The sequence below is a fragment of the Castanea sativa genome, chromosome 7, assembly GCF_040712315.1.
Source record: "Castanea sativa cultivar Marrone di Chiusa Pesio chromosome 7, ASM4071231v1".
Taxonomy (NCBI): Eukaryota; Viridiplantae; Streptophyta; class Magnoliopsida; order Fagales; family Fagaceae; genus Castanea; species Castanea sativa.
The window spans coordinates 39802331-39825982 of NC_134019.1; the positions used below are offsets into that span (position 1 = coordinate 39802331).

Below are 23652 nucleotides of genomic sequence, written 5' to 3' on the forward strand. Positions count from 1 at the left end.
CTACAAACCAAAATTTTGGAATCTTCTAATAATATTACGTTCTTCATATACACTAGAACACAATTTTTTACTTCGAAGGGATCTCGTAAATTGAAATTTCTTTGGTAAGCTCAAAGAGAAATAATAATAAGCAATACAAGCAAAAAAGGACCCAACCTAGAAAACCCAATGGCCATCCCACAATCTGCCTCCTTGCAACAATGCTGGAGCCAAGCATCTTGCAGGGGTTCAGACCCACACCTGCATAGCCAGCCCTCACTGTAACTGTGATTGACACAAACACTGCTAGTGCCATTGACCCTGCTACCACAACACATACCATTGATATGCCAAGTTCCTTGCACCTTTTTTTTTTCAAATCCCAATGTCACACCAACAAAGAGTACCAAACATGTGCAAACGAATTCTAATGTCAATGCAGTTTATTCAGGGCTTAGTTCTGATGCTGCTCCATATATTGCCACCAGTTGTGCAGCCACCTACGGAGTGATTTTGCACTGTTTGAAGGTAAGCGCTGGGCTCATCTGGCCTCCAGATAATGGAATTGTAACCATGAGTAATAAGAAGGATATAATGAAGACAGCTAGTGGGACAAGAAGCTTTGGTTTAACGGCATGAGAGTCCAAGCATGAGATTATGGTTGTAAGGGTGAATATAATTAAGGCCGTTGCTACTAACTCGGTGAAAGCTGGGGAAAATCAATAGGGAACATCAATCTCCATTCCTTTGAAGAAATTATGCACTTATTTACCATAAAATTGTAAAAGAAATTAAGCACTTGAAATAATATCTAGGGGTTAGACTAAAAAGCTGTAAATGTAGAAGTTGAAATGGTCTGCATGAATGTCAAGTAATTAAATACGTATTGGCATGCCATTAGTAACACAATTTAGGCGGATGAAAATATTTCATGGGACATCATATTTTGATCGATGATCCTTTAAAAGAACTAAATGTTAACCTGCAAGATGCGCAAGAAATTTTTTCTTAAGGTTAATACATATATACACTTTATAATTAAAGCAATTTCTCTATAATAATAATTAAAAAAAAAAAAAAAAAAACTTCTCAAGAACTCAAAAGGAAAAAGAAGTAGAGAAAATATTCATTTCTAAACAAAATTTACTTGCATATATAACATCACCAAAATACAATAGATATTGAAAATTATTAATTCCCCAAAATAAACTTTCTTAAAATCCAAACTTTCTCACCCTATTTCCAAAATACATATTACCTATCTAAAATATAATAAATCAGAAAAGACAAGAAGACAAGGAGAAGAGGATTAATAGTAAGGTGAAGAATTATGGGGAATAAGAAGAGTTATGAAAATGATAAAAAGGGTTGGAAGAATGACGAGGAGGAGAAAAGCCAAGAAACAAAAATTAAATACTAAAAATCCATTAGCATGTATTGTACAGATACTATAATTTCTTTATATTTCATATTGCCCAAAATAAAAAGATGAAAAATTGTTAAGAAAAATGAGTGGTGTGGCTAACAATGGGCAATAGAAGCTTTGCAAAATTAAATGCAACGCTTCCATTACTATATATACTATAGATAGTAAATCCATCTCCATTGCAAGGTATGTGTATAACAACTATTTTTACAATTTTTTTTCAAAACTTGTTAAGTTGATAAGTTGTAATATGATATGAGCAACATCATTTTTACATAAATCCACTACTAATAAGATTTTAATTACGCACCAATTGTAATAAACCATATTAATAGTTGTGAACAATTTTAAGTCCCTAAACTTCTTGTAAAATGAATTATGTATTATTGTGGAACATCATCCCAAGTAGATAAATTTTGATTAAGAAATTTATGATAGCCGATTATAGAATTGGAATAATAAGTGTAACAAATGGAACTTGAAGGAACTAATTATAATATGATATACTAAGCACAAAAGTAAAATTCTAGGACATTATCTCAAGTAAATAAATTGTGATTAATAAATATATTTATAGTCCTTTAATTATAGAATTGGAATAATACGTGTAACAAATGGATCTAATTATAATATATAATGTACTAAGCACAAAAATAAACCAAGCTTATCTCTAGAGAGTAAAAAAAAAAATCATTTTTTTATCCATGTTTTTAAAAGTTCAAAACCCATAAAAAGAAAGTTTAAAAAAAATCATGAGTTTTAATCGAAAAGAAAAAAAAAGAACTTTATTATTTTATCTTTAAAGTAATAAAAAATTATAGGGTAAAGACATAAGTATAATTTTAAATTTAAACACATAGTTGCATTAGTTTTGATTATCATTGGAAAATAAAACATTTGTTTGTGTTTTATTAGTTACTACAAATATGCAACCAATATTTGAATTTAATTATGAAACCTAATATATTGTACATAAAAAAAACTATACCTAAAATTTGTCCAAAAATATAATAGAAACTTAAATTCTTAATGTAATAATTTATCATTCTCCATTAAAAATTGTGTATAAATAATAAAATAAATATTACAATTTGACCATTTAATAAGTCTATGTTAACTAAAACATCAAAATTCACATGAGTTATAATTGAAGTTTGTTAGTTACTAAAATCTTTGCATGGTTGGAATTTAGGCTTATTCATATGTAAACATACTCCTTAAAAAAAAAAAATAGCAAATATGTTATTCTTCAATGGATTTGTTGTATTAACAATATAACTTAAACTTCACATGAATGAAATCTTATTAATTAAATTAGTTTCATGCTCTTGCATGCATATGTATTATGTGTAAGTGCCCATCAAAAAAAGTCAAAATTCATCACTCTTATCAACTTTTAATCCAAAAAAAACCCAACCAACCAGCAAATAAACTCTTATCAACTTTCAGAAAAAAAAAAAAAAAACTCTTATCTACTTTTTTCCTTTTTGTTTCTACCTTATCGGCCTATACTTTTTTGGATGATCAAAGACCTTATCAAAAAATCACATTTCTCCTATGCATTTTTGGATGATCAAAGACCTTATCAACAAATCACGTTTCTCTAGTCTTCATTTTTTTTCCCTCTTACCATATAGGCCAATAAGGAAGAAGAAAAAAAAAATTAAACAAAAAGAAATTGTGGTGCGGCTTAGCTCCATCATGATATTATTGGCTTTGACACAATAAATACAAGAGAGTTTATATTGTTTTTTGGCTACATAAACAAATAGAGAGAAACGAAAATGACGCATTAGATGAAGCGGGTTACATAAATTTGCTTCAATGATACACACACATAATTAAACAGACAAACAAATGAAATAGATAGAAACGAAAATGGAAACGTAAAAGGCTTTCAGTGTAACAAATGGCAATACCAATAAGCCTATATATATATGGATGCACTGAGCAACATCTTATGGGGTTACATATATAGGCAATAAACAAATACTTATTTTCTAAATTAGAGGCATCAATCTCTTTCTCATAGAATATTTTTCCCTTTCTTTCCAATGTTGTAGTGACCTTTGCTTTATTAATTGGCTGTTAGGTACTGAAAATTGAAAGCTCGGATTTGTGTTAAAACTCAAGAGCTTGTTTAGACCTCAAAATAAAAATTACAACTCGGTTGATTTTACTCTAACTTATCTAAGTGTAGAAACAAGAGTAAATGTGAGCAAACAAACAATAAAACTACTTTAAGCCATATTCAAGAAATCACAGCAATAAAATGAAAGCTAAAAGAGTAGAGAAGAGAGATGCAAATACAAGATAACACTCTAATGTGTTATCGAAGAGGAAACCGAAGAACTCGACAAAAAATTTATCTGTTGCCCTCTAAGTGGTAATCGATCAACTAGAGAATAAAGTTGAAGTAAATGAATAACAAAAGACCCTCCAACTAATCGACCAATGTACTTAAACCCTCCAAGCTCCTGCTACCAACGGACTTCAAGGAGTCATGTCTTCTCTAGCTTTCAGGATCCCGTAAAACACCCGATTGCATCCGCCAAGCCTCACCGGCTTATTTTGGCAAATTACCAAAACTTTCCAATCTCCAAAACACTCTCTACACTCTGAAAAGGTGTGAGTTGTGTTTGGGTACAAATCTCCTCGAGGTATGACAATGGGAGAGAGAAGGAGAAGAGACTACAATGATTTCTCACTAAGGATGGGTAGCTCTCTCTCTAAAAGATGGGTGTGTGTGTTGTTGAAAACCTATCTAGGGTTTTTCTCTCTGAATGGCCTCCTTACACATTTGTGGGTAATGAGGGTATATATAGTATGGGTGAAGGGTAAGAAAGTCACACTTAAAAAATCTCAAAGCAGAGAGTTTTGCGGGTATCTCGTGGGAAGGTCTTACTCGTGAGATACTCGCAAAATCCTCCAAGCTGGCACGACTCTTTAGCTTCCAACATGTGCTTCTCACGTGCCCTTTTCGTGGGGTACTCTTCTCGCGATTTATTCGTGAGCCAATCGCAAAAATGCACTGATTCTTCATTTTAAGCTTAATTCTTCACCAACTTAATACTAAACCCAATACAATAAAATCCCACAAAAATACAAGGAAACAAATTTATGCAATTACAACACTTTTTGTCATGGAATAAAGCCAACACAAAACATAATTGTAAATCACAACTTTACCAAAAAAAAAAAAAAATTGACTATTAGGATTATGTGATTACATATCTTAAAGAAAAAGTTTAACTACAAAGTTGGTTGTAATTTAAGGTTACAACCTTACTTAATACTTTTTTATTAGAGATGAATTTTGACAAATTTACTATTAGTTTACATATTGGAACTGAGAACATTCGAGATTAGGCAGGATTATACTAAAAGATCCTTTTTTGGCTCTCTCTTTCGCCTTATGTCTCTTATCCTTAGGAGATCTTCCTCCACTAGCCGGTTTTTTTTTTTTTTGTTGAAAAACTTCATTTATTCTGGTGTGAATGGCAAGTAGGTCTATCCATATATTTATTGATCAGTAATAATAATTACACTCATTTTAATTTGCTATACACAATAATTCTTAATTTCATTAAGAAGTCTTAATCTTGTCAAATAAACTTACATATTTTAGTAGTCAATAATCAATCCAAATTATTCTCAAAAAAAAAAATCAATCCAAATTAAAATTTGTATTCAGATAGGATATACTATACACAAAGTATGGACCTAAAATAAATAAGACAACTTTGTTGATGCATTTCTAGATCAAATAGATATTAATATAATTCAACGTGTCATTAAATTAAGTACCCTATATTAGTATGATATGTAAAATAATAAGATAATTTAAAAATTTTAACTTAACAGGAATCAAATCTCAAATATCTTATTTGAGGATATGAGACTTTATCAATTAAGCTAATTAGAACCAACGATCTTTTTGTAAGAACTAAATGCAATATGTTGAGATATTGCCCGACAGTGTTTTATTAACGGTTGAATAATCTCATTATTACTGTTTGATCTAAAACTCAACCATTGAATTAACAATTCAATATAACGTCATCAAATTTATATATTTTTAATAAGTCATAACCCTCGCTAATAGAAATGGTTAAAGCCGAAAGCCATTTGAGAGAAATGAGATTTTAGGAAAAATGGAATAACAGCATTTTCAGATTTATCTTTTAAAAAGAAAGTGACATATTTGCTAAAGAAGTCTTAATTTCCTTCAACAAGACCAGCCTTTATTTATTGTGACAAGAGAAAACAAAGTTTAGTAAGTTTAATTAAACCAGCCTTTATTTATTGTATGTCGTAGCAGCTTATTCTTTATTTTGAAGATAATTGGGAGAGCTATTTCCTTCAATACACACTCTCAATCTCAGGTAGGGTTTTAGCGTAAGCATAATAAACAATGCAAGCTAGAAATGGCCCCAACCAAAATACCCATTGTCCATGCCACAAGTCATGTTTTCCTAGAACCAATGCTGGGCCTAAGCACCTTGCTGGGTTCAGACCAGCAGCAGCATAGCCTGGCTGCCCAGTGACCATAACGGACACAAAAATTGCTACAGAAATTGATGCTGCTATCAGAGCACAAATCACAGTCACCCCAAGTTCTTTGAACCTTCTCTTGTCAAATACCACTGTCATACAAGTCAAGAGGACAATAAAGCAGCTTATAAACTCTAACAATAGTGCAGTTCCAAGACTTATACCAGTCCCATCGCGATTGATGGGGCAACCACCTACCAAGTACTTGTCAACCATTTCATCGTTCATCACAATCTTCAACAAGAAGTAGGCAAATATAGAGCCACCTAATTGCCCCAAGAAATAGACACATGCACGTACAGTAGTTACAACACCCATGAGGGCTGCAATGAATGTAATCATTGGATTCATAAAGGCCCCAGACAGAGGAAACATTACCCAGATGAAGAGGAAACAAGGGATGAACACCGCAAACAGGAGCAGCAGCCTGGGTTCAGAGACACGAGATTCAAAGCTTGCAATAATGAATGTAACGAGCGTGAAAATAAAGAAGATAGTTGCCACCAGGGACGTAGCTATGCTTGGACCAAGGGGGGCAATGGCCCCCCCTTGGCCAAGTGAAAAAAAGAAAAATATAAAATATATAAAGCATGGTTTTGAATTTTCATGCTCCATTTTTGTTCAATACTTCCCTGCTTTCACAAAAAAAAAAAAAAAAAATACACTTTCTTTATTCAAAATTTCATTAAATTTTTATTCTTTTTGTGAGTTTCTATCTGCGTTCTAAATGATTTATAAAATTTATCTTAAAACATTAGCATGGGATAATTACAGCTTAAGTGGTTGATGAAGTTCCCAAAGAAGCTCCGGATAAACACACACACATATGTATGTATATATTCTTTTATAAGTAGCTTGGATAAAATTTAAAAAAAAAAAAAAAAAAACATGGTTGTCTTTGGGTTAATCTAGAGCTATGATATGAAGGTTTGGGCTATAACAAATTTTTTAAGCATTTGGGTTTGAGTGTATCTCGCCCCCCTCACTCGAAATCCTAGCTCCGTCCCTGGTTGCCACTGTCTCTGTAAGGGCTGCCTTCCACATCTGAAAGAAGAAACCAAGAGGGAAAAGTTAATCCTACTCTTATTTAACAAGTTGGTACATAAAACATCAAAGAGTGATTATAAACCTCACGAACAAATTCGTCAACTTATAAACACAAAACAAGAAAGTAATTCAAAATTTTATTTATTATATTATTGATATGAGTCATATGACATCAATCATATTCTAATTTGGTTTGAGGGGTTTGATTTTTTAGTTTAAATAGGAATTTAAATTTATATGATTTTAAAAGTTTAGAATTTGATTTGAAACTAACAAAACTATATGATTTAATTTGTAACAATCTCAATAAGATTTAATTTAAAATAACCCCTAAAGTATAAGATTTAAAATATAACAAGTTTGTAAGCTGTCCCTGCATATAAAAACATTCAACAGATGTATTAATAAGATTATCTTACCTAAGTGCGTGAGATAGTTTTCTTGACCTTCGTGCTATGAAAGTACTAGCTGCTGACCCGTGCTATGCACGGAAACCTACATATTTGTAAGGTAAACTAAAATAATTTTATAAAATTTTAAATTGATTAAGAAATTACACCATTACATGATTTGTTCTTGTATGACTTCAATTTATGTTACAATTTGATGAAGAAGTCATTGCTTGAACGTACAATAGCTTACAAGAAATTTGTCAGAATATTTCAAATACTGCAAAAAAATAATTCAAAAATTCAGATATTATAACTTCTAAAAGACCAAAAAATATTAAATAATTAAATAATTAACTGCTTAGAAATTGAAATAAAACAAAATATATACGACTAAATAATAGAGAAATATAAAAAATAGATGGGTTATATTCAAAAGAATAATTTCAATTATTGTAAGTTTTTTTATCTTGTAAAAAACAGTTAAAAGGAGTTTGGTGGTTTATGTACGAAAATTACTTTTTAAAGAAGATGCAGTAGAATTTTTCTATTATCCAAAGAAGTTGAACTTTATCAATATTTGATGATTTTTATATTTATCCAAATAAAGTCATGCTTAGGATAATCTTAATATATGATTTATTTAAGTTTTTATTTTTTTTTTATAAACGTTTGAGTTTAGTTTAAGTTAGACTTATTAGAAAGATAGAGTTTCACTCATTGATAAGTTTGGACTAAACAAAATTAAATTTTTTTTTTTTAAAATGATAATGATGAGTTTGAATTTAAGTTGGACTTGTTAGAAAGATAGAGTTTCACTCCTTGTTAAATCTGGAATAAACAAAAATAATTTTATTTTAAAAAATAATGTGTTTGAGTTTAAGTTGGACTTGTTAGAGAGATAGAGTTTCACTCCTTGTTAAATTTAGACTAAACAAAAATAATTTTATATAAATAAAATATAATTTTATCTAAATACAATTATATATATATATATATATTATAAATTGGTTATTTGACCCAAAAATTAAGCTAAAATAAAATACTAATTTGGATTTGATGATTATGAATATTGGGCTTTAATTTTAAGGGTCTAATTAATGGAAAATATAGAAAATTGTTTAAAAAAATGAGTTGCTTTTTTCCATAAATTTTTAAAGCATTTCCTAATCAAACATGCCTAGAGCATCTATTAACAAATTATTTTAATATAATATATAAGATATATGATAATCTAGAAAGACACGAGCAATTTTGAAAAATCATAACACAAAACGGTCAGTATGACACCACTATGACATGAATATAACACAAGTACAACACCCTAAATGAATTGTCCGTGCTTCTTAAATGTTAATTGTCCCAATCATCTTAGATACTCTTTATGAACAGCAAGATAACTAGTCTCAATTGGACCGGAAAAAAAAAAAAAAAAAAAAACCCTTTTGACTTGAGCGTCTTATATTTAAGTCAACTTAGTCAATCTTACCTGCCATGAGTAAATTTCAGCGACACCAATTTTGTCACGGAAAGTTGTTTTTCCTGGGGTGTTACTTTCTGTTTTCTCAAATGATTTTGAGAAATCTTGATCAGTTCCACCGGAGTTATTCACATCCATTGCTCCAGTCCTACACAAGGAAAATGGAAGAAAGCTTTCATTTTGGAAAAACATAATGCAAAAATAAAAATATATCATATTTATTATAACAATTTAACAACATAAATTTTTTTTATTAATCGAAATAATTTTTATGTCATACAATTTTAAATTGTAGGCTAAAGTACAAAATTCACTATGAAATTTGGGAGTCTATGGATCACATCCTAAAATTTTAAAAGTTGGATTTTACTCCTTAAAGTTATATTTTGTTTGCATCAACAGTTTCTTCATCCATATTTTCCTTTAAGTTTCATATAAGCCTGTCACGTGCATTTAGTTCATCTAATAAAATAATGCTAGTACGTCATGTACTCATATTCATTATGTTATGTCATTTCATTATGTCACGTAGCATTATTTTATTGGACGAACTAAATACACATGGCAAACTTATGTGACATTTAATGAAAAATATAGATGAGATGTTGTTTATGTAAACAGAATATAATTTTAGAAAGTAATAAAATCTAAAATTTAAAATTTTAGAGTATAAAATCTAAAAATCTTCAAACACCAATGATAATAAAAACTTCTTTCTTTCTTTCCTTCTTTTTTGTTTTTTTAGGGGCGAGGGGGTGTTCTTTGAAGTTCAGGGCAAAGCTTTAGAAGTATTTTGTTTTCCAATATCAAATTGTTCTTCCATGCAATCTTGTGTCTTTTTTAATCTGCCTGTTCAGTTAATATTTTTTGGTAGAGTACTTCGATAAAATACAAATATGACAATATATAAGAAACATACTCGGCGACTAGTTCATTTGTGTATTACTCCCACGAGTATATATACTTGACCTTTACCAAAGGTCAGTAAAAGAATAAATGAGATAACTTAAATGAAATGTCATCATTTTCATACGATTTCCTTTAAACTTTACCTTATAATTTTATGACCATATTAGTATACTAATATGGTCATAAAAATGCTAAGGTAAAGTTTTAAGAATAAAGTTTAGGTACAAAATTAGTTGCAGTCTAAGGTTACAACCTTAATAAAATAAACATTAATACATATTTTAGAAATCTAACCATTAAATTGCATATTCTTTATGCTCTTAATATACATGTCAAATTTTGTGTCAATTGGATATTATTTACAATATGATTTATAAACTCATATTTTATATATAATTTTAAACTACAAAAATTTGCAATTTAAACAATTTATTGATAATATAGCTATTGATCTTTAATTTTCTTGAAATTTTGCAAGCATGAAGAATATAAAAAGAAAATGTGATCAAATGGTGAATTTGTCAAAAATATTAAATAAGGTTGTAGCGTTAGACTACAACCAATTTTGTAGCGTTAGGCTACAACAAATTTTGTAACTAAATTTTATCCAAGTTTTATTTGGTTCCTCATTATCCCTGAAAATTTTAAAATTATCTCTTTTTTTTTTTTTTTGATGAGATTAAAATTATCTCATTTGATTCTTAGATATCCTCTCCATTCCTATTATAACAAAATTGGTTGATGTGGTAAATTGTGTCAAATTTTCAAAAATCAAATCATTTATAGTAAAATTTAAATAGAGAGAGGATTCAATGACGACATTAAATTGATTTTTGAATGCAGTGAGATTAAATTAATATAATCAAGAGTTGAAGGAATAAACTAAACTAAAGTTTAATAGTTGAAAATTTAAATTAGTTATTAGATCCCTTTTTCCCCCAATGTTTTGGCCCTTTTGGGGGATTTATTCTCCTAGAGGCCTTTCCTACCACTAGGGTGTATGTGTTAGATGGTTCAAATATTGTTGGCTTTTATTATTACTAATTTGTAATTCCATGCATATGCATAAATACACTTAAAGACATACAAAAAAAAAATGCATGCTTCCTACATATATAATTTAAATACTATTAATAGTAATTTTTATATTTTGTTAACTCTTGAAAAAGTCTTATTCGAATATTATTAGGTATAAAATATAAATTATCCATGTTTACTTATTTATTTATTTATTACTTCTTAATTTTTGTTATTGTGAAGCACTTTTTTTTTACGATTCATTTATTTTAGACTGTTTGGTTTTTTTACTCAATAACTTACTTGAATGAATATTTATGATGTGATCCCATATTTGATTCTAAAATTAAAAAGTAAAGCTCTCTCTAGAAATAAATAATTTAGAACATATCGTGTAAAATTGGACTCTTATTTGAAATTCTAATTCGACTTTCTATTGATTATTATCATTGGATGTTAATTTGAAAAAATATATAGATTATTATTATTATTATTATTATTATTATTATTATTATTATTATTATTATTAATTTGATAGCTACAATTAATAGGGGTGAAGGATTTGGACCCTTAATGTCTCTATTGAATCTGCCAAAAATTTCATTTAAGTTACAACTTACAAAGCACTATATAATTGGCTTCATTTATATTAATATAATTATTAAGAATTAATGTAGCAGTCTAAAAACAATTACTAGCTCAAATTACAAACCAAAAGTCCAAAAGATTCCCTTACAGAAGAGCGCATGTGGGAAATTGTCTTAAATTTTTATTTGTAATTGGTGTTTTTGTTGTATTTCTTTGGTATGAAAAGAAGGGAAGTTCTTAGTTGTAAAAGAAAAGGTTTTCCTTATCAAAGAAGTAATTATAGATTCTTTTTCCATCAAAGAATACAATTGCAATTTTATAAATAGCCATTCTTGGAGAAGGTTTTTGGTTGCTTTGGTTTGTATTAGGGGCTCTATCTAAACTCTAAAGTAGTCCTCCGTAACCACTTAAACCCCATAGAACACTCTGAAGGTTTTCTATGAATGAGCTCAAGAATAAAGATTTAGGTTTTCCATAGTTTTGAATGAGGAGCTCTATAGTAGAAACTTTGAAAAGAGCTCAGAAGGAGAAACTCTAAGGTGGTGTTTGGTATAGAGAAATCCACATTATTCCTAGCATCCAGATTACTAGGAATGTAATGTCTTACAATCTGGACGCCTAGGAATGTAACTCTTCCTATGTTTAGTTTAACTAGGAATCTAATAAAATTCCTAGAAATGTGAGATTATAATATTTGGTTTATTCATAAGAATCTTAAATGAATTAATTATTTTTCTCATACTATCTTTAGATTTGTAAATCCAATATCAAGTCTTTTTTTATTTTAAATCTTCCTCCAAATAAATAGTGACAAAAAAATATAGACTACAAATTATGACAAATTCATTAAAACTATAATTTAACATTTCAAAATGACAAGTACAATCTAGAGTTCAATCTCCGCCTACACTAAAAATCGATTGATGTCTTGGTCTGATAATAAAAAACTATTATTATGAGCAAATTTCATAGGTTAAAACTCTCTCTCTCAAAAAAAAAAAAAAATCTTATTCTCTATGGAAAAATCTTGTTAACAAAATTAAATCATTTATTTTACTTTTTTTTATGAGAATTTATTTTACTTTAGCATCTAACAAATCCCAAATAAAAGATATAAAAAGGGGAAAATTGATTCTTAATCATAATTTTAAAAAAAGCTTAGTCCATATCAAAACAGCCTGACAAAGTTTAAGTCTATAAGACCATAGAAGTAGCAATAAAAATATAAGTAGTTCATCAACAATGAATCAAATGCACATAAATATTTCTAGCAATTAAACAAAACCAACATTCTGAGATACGAATAGATGCATTAACAAATTTCCATGAAAATAGATCCATTAATAATTTGTTGAGCAACATACACACAATAGTAAAAGTAAATACCTAGCAGCAACAATGGAGCGTCCCTTTCAAAATTTTTTTTTTCACCCGTGAAACCTGAATAGAACTTTGTTAATGAATATATCAACAAAGTTGTCTATCCGGTTTATATTGTTTTGGAGGGGAAGAGATAAAGGACAAGGGAGGAAATGTTGATGATTTGTTTTAGGTTCTATCTCTAGTGCTTAAATGATAAAGAAAAAGGGTTAAAATTGTCAGGTTCTAAAAAAACAATTTTTTCTAAGTTTAGGAATCCGAATACCCATATGTTTTAAAGCAAATCCATATTCCAACAAAAAAGGGATTAAGGGAGAATTCAAATAATCTTGATAGCTAATTTTAATCAATGAATATATCAATAGAGATGTCTATCATCTTTATGCTATTTTGGTGGAAAAAGATAAAGATAAGGGAAGAGATATTCATGATTCGTTTTATGTTTTATCTTCATTGCTTATATGATAAGAATAAATAGTTAAAACTGTCAATTTATAGAAAATACAATTTCCTTTATTTTTTGGGAATACGGATACCTACATATTTTAAAGGGAATTTATATACTCTTGACATCTGATTCTCTGGTGTGATTTAAAACCAAACATGAGAATTTTTCAAAATTCCTAATAATCCTAAAACATTATTTTAACATAAGAATTTAGCCAACAATCTAAAACTTAACACGGTGTAATGGGATTTAGTTAGTTTGTATTTATGAGAGATTTGAGTGTGCTTATCTTTGTAAAGGTTATGTGTTATTTGTAAGAGTAAGGTTGTTTTTTGAGGTTTGGTTGATAGTGAATTTAGGTTAGCATTATTTGTAGATGTAGGCGTAGAATTGGCCAAATAATGTTATATGTTATAATCTAGTGTTGATATATATATGTGTGTGTGTGTGTGTGTGTGTGTGTGTGTGTGTGTTATAATCTTCTATTGGTCACTAATCACAACAACAACTAATGTTAATCAAAACAAGTAGGGGTGTGCATAAAACTAACGAACCAAAAAAACCGGCCAAAACCGACCGAACCGTTGCAAAAATTTCAAATCGGTTTTGGTTTTTAATTTTTAAAAACCGAAAATTTTAGTTCGGTTTCGGTTTCCGGTTTGAATACACCGAACCGACCGAAACCGAACCAAACATATTATAACATATTTTACATAAAATATATAATATATAATATTTGGGCATCAAGCCTCCTATACATATTTGGGCCTGCCATACATGTTAGGCCTTTTCATTTTTTTTAAACCATTTGGGCCTTTCTTTTTTTCATTTATTAGATCTGGCCCTTTCCCCTTTTCCATGTTTTCATTTTATTTTTAGGATAAGTAAGTATAATTAAACTAATTACTAATTAGATATCTAATCAACCTAATTAAACTTAATCTAATTTAAATATAAAAACAAAAGGTAAAAACCCTACCCACAACCCACTTTCTTTCTCATAGCCTCCATTCTTCAGATTAAGAACCTTAGAGAGCTTCTCAAATGTGCTGGATCAGCGAGGAGTCCACAGTCCAGTCTTTGATGACATCGCCAATGACATCCACGAGCCATGCCGCCTTTCTTTCTTTGCTGCCCCATTCCTAACCCCAACATCGGTCACGACACGCTCCTCGATGCCACTCCACACGTCGGCCTTCCTACACCGGCCTCCACACACTAGCCTTCCTACGCCGACCTCCACACACCGGCCTTCCTACGCCGACCTCCACATGCTGATCTCCACACACCGACCTCCCTACGCTGGCCTAATCTTTTCATTCTCACAGTGACCCTCTCTCTCTCTTTAATTTCTCCATAATTTCCTCTCTCTTTTTTATATTCTGGGTTTGTTTAATATTGAATCAATGCTATTTTTTCAATTTTTATGTGCAAATAGAGTTAGGGTTTTGAAAAAACCCATGTGCTTGGTTGTTTATATTCTAGGCTTGTTTATTTTTTCAATTTCCTCTCTCTTTTTTATATTTTGGGTTTGTTTATTTTTTTCTTGCTTTCTTAGAAAATAAATGATAAGGAAACAGAAAAAACCTATCGAAATCGAAATCCAACCGAAACCGATTGAATTCCAATTACTTCAGTCAATTTCGGTTGAGAATTTCACAAACCAAAAATTTTAGTTTCAGTTGGTCAACACTTAGAAAACCGACTGAAACCAAACTGACACACCCCTAAAAACAAGGGTGTTGTATAATCTCTAAAAACACCATTTGTCTTTTTTTTTATTCACCTTTAATTAGGTTTTCTGCAATGTTTAATTAATCTATAATAATAATAATAATAATAATAATAATAATAATAATAATCTATATATATTATTATAGGTAAAGCTGAGAGAAAATCCAATTAGATTTTAAATTAGAATCAGCTTAAGAGTCTAATTTGATGCCATGTGTCCCATCTAATCTAACTTTTTTTTTAAATTTTTTTATGTCAAATGAGTTAATTTAGTGTAAAAAACGAGGAGTCCAATACAAGTAAACCATAAATAAATAAAAAATTGAAATATTTTATATTTATGAGCCTTTTTTTGTATAACTAAAAACAATTCAAGTTTATAAGTCATATATATATATATATATATTTATAGCCAAAGTTAAAAGAAAATCCAATTAAATTCTAAACTGAAGTCTAATTTTGCACCACGTGTCTCATTTATTTTTTAAATTTGTGTTTCAAGTGAATTATTAGGTGCAAAAATTAAAGAGTTTAAATTCAATTAGATTCTAAATTAAATTTTAATTGGAGTTCAATTTTGCGCATGTGTTTCATCTAATTTTTAAAATTTTTATGGTAAGTAAATTATTGAATGCAAAAACAGAAGAGTTTGGATCTAATTAAATTATATATATGTAATTGTGATTATTTTTAAGAGATTAAATTCTATAAGGATGGAGTGTAAAATTCATGTTTTACACCATCCAATAAGTGATTATCACATTAGCATTTCACTTAAAATTCAATACATCCTACCACACCTAATAACATCTCGATAGATTCCCAATTTTGTTGGATTTATATATGGGTATTAGAATTGATTGAGTGTGCTTGTGTTCATTCTTAAATATATGATAAGATGATGTGGCATGTTGAGATTGGAGGGGTAAAACATGAGTTTTACACCACGTCCTTATAGAATTTAATCTCTATTTTTAAATGTATTCGTACATATGCACAGGTTACACACTAGTAATAATAATAAGTGAAATTGAGAGAAACTTAAATTAAAATTCCAAATTAGAGTTCAAATTTTGCATCATGTCCTAAATTATTTATTCTTAAATATTTTTATTTCTTAATTTTAGAATCAAATGTGGTACCACTTCATAAATATTCATCCAAGTGAGTTATTAAGTTCAAGAACCAAAGAGTCTAGAATAAATGAATCATAAAAGGAAAGTGTTTCACAATAATTAAAAAAATATATATGGACAATTTACATTTTATACCTAATAATATCTTTACAAAAAATTTAAAAGAATTAACAAAATAGAAAAATGACTATCAATAATATTTAAATTATATATATAAGAATTATATTATGTATCTTATTGTATATCTTTAAGTGTATCCATGCATATGTATGAGGTTTCAAGCTAGTTATCCTTCAATATGAAGGTTTGTTGTAGTTGTGTTTGATTGTAAGCAATGGTTTTGGAAACCACTCAAACTGGCTATGTGAAGTGATTTCACCAAAGTGCATAAATTTGTTTTAGATTCAAAAGAAATAGATAATTTTTTTTTTTTCTTATCTTCTTCTCTTATAATTTCTAAGTTAAGAAAATCTTAATTTAATTACAATTTAAATTTTTCATCTAATCCTAAGTGGTTTCACCGAATTGTAGAATCATTTTTAGATTTAAAAAAAATAGATACAATTTGTTTTGTTCTTATCTTCTTCTTCTTCTTCTTCTATAATTTGATTAATTTCTAAATTGATAAAAATTTTAAGTTGATTACAATCCAAATTCTTCGTCTAATCATTTTCTTATAATCTATCTATACTATTAATAAGAAGATTTTCTTGTTTCGTTTTCAATTTTTGGCGTACCAATATATCCTCATACAAATTCTGAAATAATGTACCTTTTAGTTTAATTTTTTTTCCTACAAAAAAGAATTTTTTTTTTTTAAAAACATTAATATTATCTCACGTACAAAAGAAAAAAAAAATGTTATTCTCACCACTCATTTGTATTCAAATGTCTTATTCTTATCTGTATTTGTTATCTATTTGAATTCAAATGCTTCAATTATTCCAAAAAAAAAAAAAAAACTCCACTACCTCATGTAAAAACTACTCATTCTTATCTCGATGTTTCTATGTTTTTTTTTAAATTCTTTAAAATATTCCAAAATTTTTGTTATCCAAATTCTATACAATTATCACAAATCTTCATCCATCCACACTAACGTGTATCATATTTCTTTTCTTCAAATCTCAATTTTTTTTACTTATCACAATTCTTATCTCAATCAATAAATTCATATATCTCACTGGGTTTCAATTTCTTACAGTTCTCTATCTCATTTTTAAACATTATTTTATATTACCTTATCTACTTCTTTAAATATATATATATACACACACACACACATACACATTTATTTATATATCACTTTTAAGCATTATAACACTAAACCAAAAAAACAAATAAATAAAAAAGAACATTATTAAGTTATAAGTTGATAAATAAAATCAATTTGATTACAATCCAAAGGACCAAAATCCTCAATTAATCCTTTTTTTTTTTTTATCTAAATTATATTACAACACGTTAAAAAAAAAAAAAAAAAAAAAGCAATGTTGTACACGTAAGGGGAAAAAAAAGAAGCAAAGTAGTACATACCAAAAAAAAAAAAGAAAAAAGGCAACTACTTTTAGTGTTTAAATAAAACACTAAATTCTTTGGATTTCCTCTTCACATAACGTGAATTTTTTCTTTCTTTGGATTTCTTGATCACACACCACTTGTTTTTTAAGATTTAGACTTCAGTTCCACACTTCCACAAATTAGACTAATATCAGACTTTTTGTTCATATCAACTAGTTCAATGTAAAGTGTATATATATCAAATAATTTATAATGAATAGCTATTAATTATACAGTTTTTTTCTCTATTCTTTTCTTCTTCTATCTACAACCTTGTAGGTATTGATTTGTTTACTCTAATTTTTTTCCCATTAAATTGAATAGGTTTTGTGTATTTTTTTTTTTTAAACCTAATTTGCCTAAGTTTTATCTAATTTATATTAGTATGGTTTGAGAATGAATCATTAAATATTATTAGACATGATTTTTTAAATAATTGTGTGTTTTATGACATGGGAATGGTGATATGTTGCTTTCATCATCTCAATTTTGATTTAGATAACAATCTTCTTTTTAGCTTATTATTAAGCATATTTTGATATAAATTTGATAATAAAATGTTCATAACAATGGTTTATTTCATTTTTTTTTATTATCAATCATTAAATATAGTTTGACATGATTTTTATCAATCATTAAATCTATATATATAATAATAAGTAAAACAGATAAAAAATTCAATTAAATTTCAAATTGGAATTCAATTAGAGTCTAATTTTGCGTCATGTGTCTCATCTAATGTAAATTTTAGAATTTTGTGCCAAGTGAGTTAATTTTGTGTAAAAATTGTATTTCAATTAGAGTTTAATTTTGTGCCACGTATCCCATCCAATCTAAATTTTTAAAATTTTGTACCAAATTAGTTAATTTAGTGTAGAAAACGAGGAGTCCAAAACATAATTATATAACTAAAAAAAATTCAAATTTATAAGTCATCCATATAATAATAATAATAATAATAATAATAATAATAATAATAATAGGTAAAGTTGAGAGAAAATCCAATTAGATTTCTGTAAGTGCACAATTGCACCTGGCCCCAAGAACAGTTACGGGCTCAGGCCCAATGAGCCTTAAACAATATGAATTTGTAGAGTGTGGGCTTGAAACCCAGGTTAGAAGTGTGTGAGGATTAAATGACAAGCCAAAGATTGCAAACACTCGAAAACAACAGGGAATATTGTAAATCAACCTTCTCGGACGTAAGCCAAGAGTTGTTCTTATATTATCTCTTCCTCTTTTTTCTTTTCCTTTTAGATTACAAAGAAGTCCATCCATCTTTTCAGTTCTAGGTTGCTCCTTAAATACTCTTCTTTTTGATACTTTGTACACGTGTTGCCCCAACTCCCCCTTAGCCTAGATATTTCTTTTCTCAGTGCCTTTGAATAGTAACCAGAAGTTTCCCTTCCACTGTTTAGGTGTCACTTCCCCATTAATGCGGCCAGGGTGGTAGGTGCAGGGTCTTTAATGTGGAGGTGGCAGCCTTTATCTTTGGTATTTCTCTAGCATCGATGCTTCTAGGACATTCAAGGGTTCACCCCCTTTTACCATTGGTCTTCACCGTGTCATTCCCTAACCTTTACAATGAAGTCCCGGAATCTCCGACGTCCGTCCAAGGGAAAAATCATCCTCGGCTGTACCCTCGGATCCTCGGCGTATGGTCCGACCCATAGTACTAACAAGTTCTAAACTCAGGAGCAGGTCGGTCTTCCTTAGCATGGCCCAAAGGCCCATATACCCATCAGGGTCTTTTTACTCCCCACAATAGCCCCTCAAAACTCTAATTTTCAACGTCCGAGGAGAAAAATAGGGTTTTGATCTGACGAGAACTTACTCCACACACTTCATGAATGATTGCACGTGTGGAAATCGTTTCGCGTCCCAGAAGATGCCACTTGGCGGTTTTATTTTCAAAAACGCGCGCATTTATTACTGTAAGTTACACTTTGTCCCCCACGTTCAACGGCGAGATGGGCATCTAACGGTCCTCGTTTCTCCACAAAAATTTGGGCGGGACAAATATAATTTCGAGGCCGCTTTTCCGCACGTCGCGACGCTTCGGGAACCTGCGCCTTCATTTAATTCCTCAGGGGCTAATCCCATCAAAACATCAGCCATCATACTTTACCTGCAGAAAACCGTGAAAATTTGCACACCTTCAACTTTGTAAGTTCTTGCTCTTTCTATTCTTAACCTTTTCTCCTCGGACCTTGTCCTCGGCTGTCCCTATAAACGTTCTCCCTCTTAAAGTTTAATCTTTCGTTCCTCTGTAATGGGAAGATTCAAGTGTCTAGTTGATACCGCCGCTGGGATGGAAGGCTTTAGGGCCAAGTACCGTATTCCCAGCGACGTAGGTCTAGAATATTGTCCGGCGGAAGCCGTGGCCGGTTCTAAGAAAGAGGGAGAGGTTATCATCCCAATGATAGCCTTTATAGAGGGTGGGATGACCCTCCCAATGAAGCCTGTAACTAGGGAGTACCTTCGCAACCATCGGTTGTGTCCCGATCAGTGTCTCCCAAACGTTTTTAGAGTTTTGGGTAGCGTCGATGCTCTAAACGAGCAAATGGGTCTAAACCTTACCTGGCACGATGTCGTCTTTCTGTACGAGTCCCACAAACTTTCCAAAGTAGGTTACTACATTAAGTCCCGTTCTAGTGTCGTTAGGTTAATCTCCTGTCTGCCCAAATCCAACAAAGGCATGAAGGATGACCACCTGATCGTCTCTGGGAATTGGCACGACGGCCTCCACTGCCCAGTTGAGTGGGGGGATCCAGGTGCGATGCCATAGGATTAATCTCCCCACAACACAACTTCTTCTAACACACACAAAAATGAGTATTCATAATTACTTAAACTTATTACATATCTGTGTGAATCTGATCAGGCTTGTTTGTTTTGACGTCTTTTTTGCAGATAAGCAACACGTGCGCCCTCGTTTAAGTCACTGTAACATTGCAGACCTAAACCGAGTACTTCGCTCCGAGGTGTTCGTTAGCGAAGACTTACAACTCAGGGTTGCTCATCTCATTCTGGGGTACACTCCCATATCCTCGGACTTCCAGGAGATAGAAAACGCCATAATTGCGGGTGACCGAAGACGAAGGAGAATAAACGTAGCCCGGCCCCACTTTTTGGACGACCGCGAGCTCCCTGACGCCCCTGACACCGTTTTGTACAACCAACCCATAGCGGCAATTCCCCTCGCCGTGCACTCTCAGGCAACTGTTATTCCAAAAGAGCAGGTGTCTTCTTCACATACACTAGACGAAGAGATAGATCAATTCCATTTTGAAGACACCGAGAGACCTCGAGGGAATCAGTTCGTCGTACTTTCCGACGAGGAGGAAGAAGCTACCGAGGCCTCTGGAATTGCAGGGTTTGTAGTTGCCCTACCCGAGGACGAATCCGAGGAAGATATGGGTAGGATGAAGGGTCTCCTAGTCAATAGAGCTGCGAAGGTTGCGGAGAAAAAGACGGGGACGTCCCAAGTTCCCCCATCTTTGCCACCTCCCCCTCCTCCAGTTGAGCCAAAACTTCCAGCCGAGGATCCCAAGAAGAAGAGAAAGGGGGATATCGAGGGGACGATCAATAAGGACCCCAAGAAACCACGACAACAACTCCCACCGGTTCAGCAACAGAAGCTGGACAAAGGCAAGGGTAGGGCCCGCTCAGTTGAAAGCGGGGAAATCAGGGACGAGGCCGAAGTGCGCCGAGCACCGACCACCTGGTCCCCCGACTTAAGACTGGACGGCGCGCCCATCTCTTGCCAATCCAGTATAAGGGCGGTTCAACAAGGCCATGCCCACCACTTGGCCGAAGTGTTGGAGCGCCCTCTTCTATTGCCCAAGGACATGGAGACCTTGGAAAAAATGAGCTAGCCACAACTATTCCTCTCTTTAAAAAGGGATTTAGCGCTGGTAAGTTTACCCCTTTTCAGGAAGATTCCACTTTTAACAATATTCATAAGTTGTTTACTATTCCTGATCCCATCACACTTTGTTACAGGCCATTCAGGAGGTCTTTGTAGCCGAGAAATTTATAGAAGACACTCGGAAGAAGGCCAGGACTGAGCTGGAGATTAGGCTGGAGACTGAGAAGTCCTTGGGCACAGCTCTTGCTGAGAATGAAAAGCTCACCTCGGAGGTGGCTGAGCTGAGGAGAGAGAAAAATGGGGTTGAGTCAAACTTGAAGACTATGAAGACCCAGATAGAAGGGCAGCGCAAGCTCCTTCGCGAAAAAGATGATGAGCTCGCCCGAGCCCAACGGGAACGCTCGGATTTGGAAAAAGAACTTGCGCTGATGAAGGAAGAAGCCAGTTCATTCCAACTCTCTTTACAAGCTGCCAAGCAAGCGAGTTTCGAGGAAGGGGTAGCAACCACCGAGGAGTAGCTGACAGAGGACTTCGCGGCTTTGTGCCGGGAGTACTGTCAGAAAGTCTGGGGGGAAGCTTTAAACGTAGCAGGAGTTCCTCTATCCTCGGATCTGAGGAAGTCCGAGAACATTTGGCTTCCCCTGGAGATACAGGAGATTGAAGAGGCTCCTGCTGCTACTCCTACCCCTGAGACAACTCTTCCTGCTCTTCCTCCCATGGTCCCGAAGCCAATTCCAGATCCTACAGAACCTTCGGGTTCCAATAAAGACAAGGAAGGAGGCGGAGATGCCGAGAAGGGCCTTAGCCAAGTCATGGAATCCAATGTCCCTCCAACGAAAGTAGCAGACAAAGGAAAAAAGGTTCTGTCTCCTTTTGAGTTGGAGTTGAAAGAGACAGAGGGAACCAGCAATTCTCAGCAAGATCCTCCTCCAAAAGCTTAGGACCTAGCTTAGGGCTTCTCTTTCTCCATGTTCAGCCTTTATATGTAATGCTTGTCCAAATGATTAATGAAGAACAACTTTATTTGATTTTCACTCGTGTTGCATCTGTTTTTACTTTATTCTTTTTATACTTCTCGCAAAAGTTTCCCATTAATACATAGCAAAAGTTTCTCGGAGTAAACAAATCTAACTCCAAGGATTGCACAATCACAGCTTCCACATAATCATGCGCATGTTATTAAAGATTTAACAGAAGGTGACATGGTTGAGATATTTAAACAATGCCTTGATTAAAAAGAAGAAAAGACCTCATATAACGATTAAACCCTTGTAATGTATAGCACCGTTTCTAGTAGGATGTAAGGTCCGAGGACCATTCCTTAAGATCCGAATTAATAAACAGTAATGCATTAACACCCAGACATAATAAGGAGTTAACTTTGATCAAAGTCGTGGTCCGAAGATAAGACTTAACTGATTTTCCGTTTGATTCTTAAAAATTGTAACTTCAAATGTTAAATTTCCCAAAGCAGGAGCTCCGAGGACCCGGCATATCTTAGGTTCTGTTTAACAAATGACAAGACATCAATTTCCACAAGGTTTGTGGTCCAAGGACTGCACTTAACCAAGTTTCTGTTTGATTCTTAAAAATGATAACGTCAAATGTTAATTTTCCTAAAGCAGGAGGTCCGAGGACCCGGCATAACTAAGGTTCTGTTTAACAAATGACAAGACATCAATTTCCACAAGGTTTGTGGTCCGAGGACTGCACTTAACCAAGTTTCTGTTTGATTCTTAAAAATGATAACGTCAAATGTTAATTTTCCCAAAGCAGGAGGTCCGAGGACCCGGCATAACTAAGGTTCTGTTTAACAAATGACAAGACATCAATTTCCACAAGGTTTGTGGTCCGAGGACTGCACTTAACCAAGTTTCTTTTTGATTCTTAAAAATGGTAACTTCAAATGTTAATTTTCCCAAAGCAGGAGGTCCGAGGACCCGGCATAACTAATGTTCTGTTTAACAAATGACAAGACATCAATTTCCACAAGGTTTGTGGTCCGAGGACTGCACTTAACCAAGTTTCTGTTTGATTCTTAAGGATAACAGCTGCAAGCATCAGAGGTACTCATAACTTTGAAATATGAACTAACAAAAGCACATTCTATTAATAATAATACCTTCTAAGATTA

At 31.9% G+C, this 23652-nt stretch overlaps 1 protein-coding gene and 1 pseudogene across 1 annotated transcript; both read right to left on the minus strand.

Moving 5' to 3' along the window:
- LOC142644444 (aquaporin PIP1-2-like) lies at positions 1–4448 on the minus strand (annotated as a pseudogene).
- A 1319-nt stretch (positions 4449–5767) lies between these two features.
- Positions 5768–14357, minus strand: LOC142644445 (putative aquaporin PIP2-6). The gene is made up of 4 exons (XM_075819061.1): positions 14245–14357; positions 8885–9023; positions 6966–7003; positions 5768–6452 (listed from the first exon to the last, which is right to left on the minus strand). The coding sequence occupies exons 1-4, from the start codon at positions 14355–14357 to the stop codon at positions 5768–5770; spliced, it is 975 nt and encodes a 324-aa protein (XP_075675176.1).
- Between the last annotated feature and the right edge of the window lie 9295 nt (positions 14358–23652).

Bases quoted from the DNA above. Each gene is read 5' to 3' on its own strand.
- LOC142644445 (XM_075819061.1), bottom strand. From the start codon at position 14,357: ATGGGGCAGCAAAGAAAGAAAGGCGGCATGGCTCGTGGATGTCATTGG. The intron at 9,024-14,244 runs GTTCTTAATCTG...TTCCTTGTGTAG, and splicing joins CATTTGAGAAGCTCTCTAAG to GACTGGAGCAATGGATGTGA. The intron at 7,004-8,884 runs GTAAGATTGACT...TTCTTCTTTCAG, and splicing joins CTGAAATTTACTCATGGCAG to ATGTGGAAGGCAGCCCTTAC.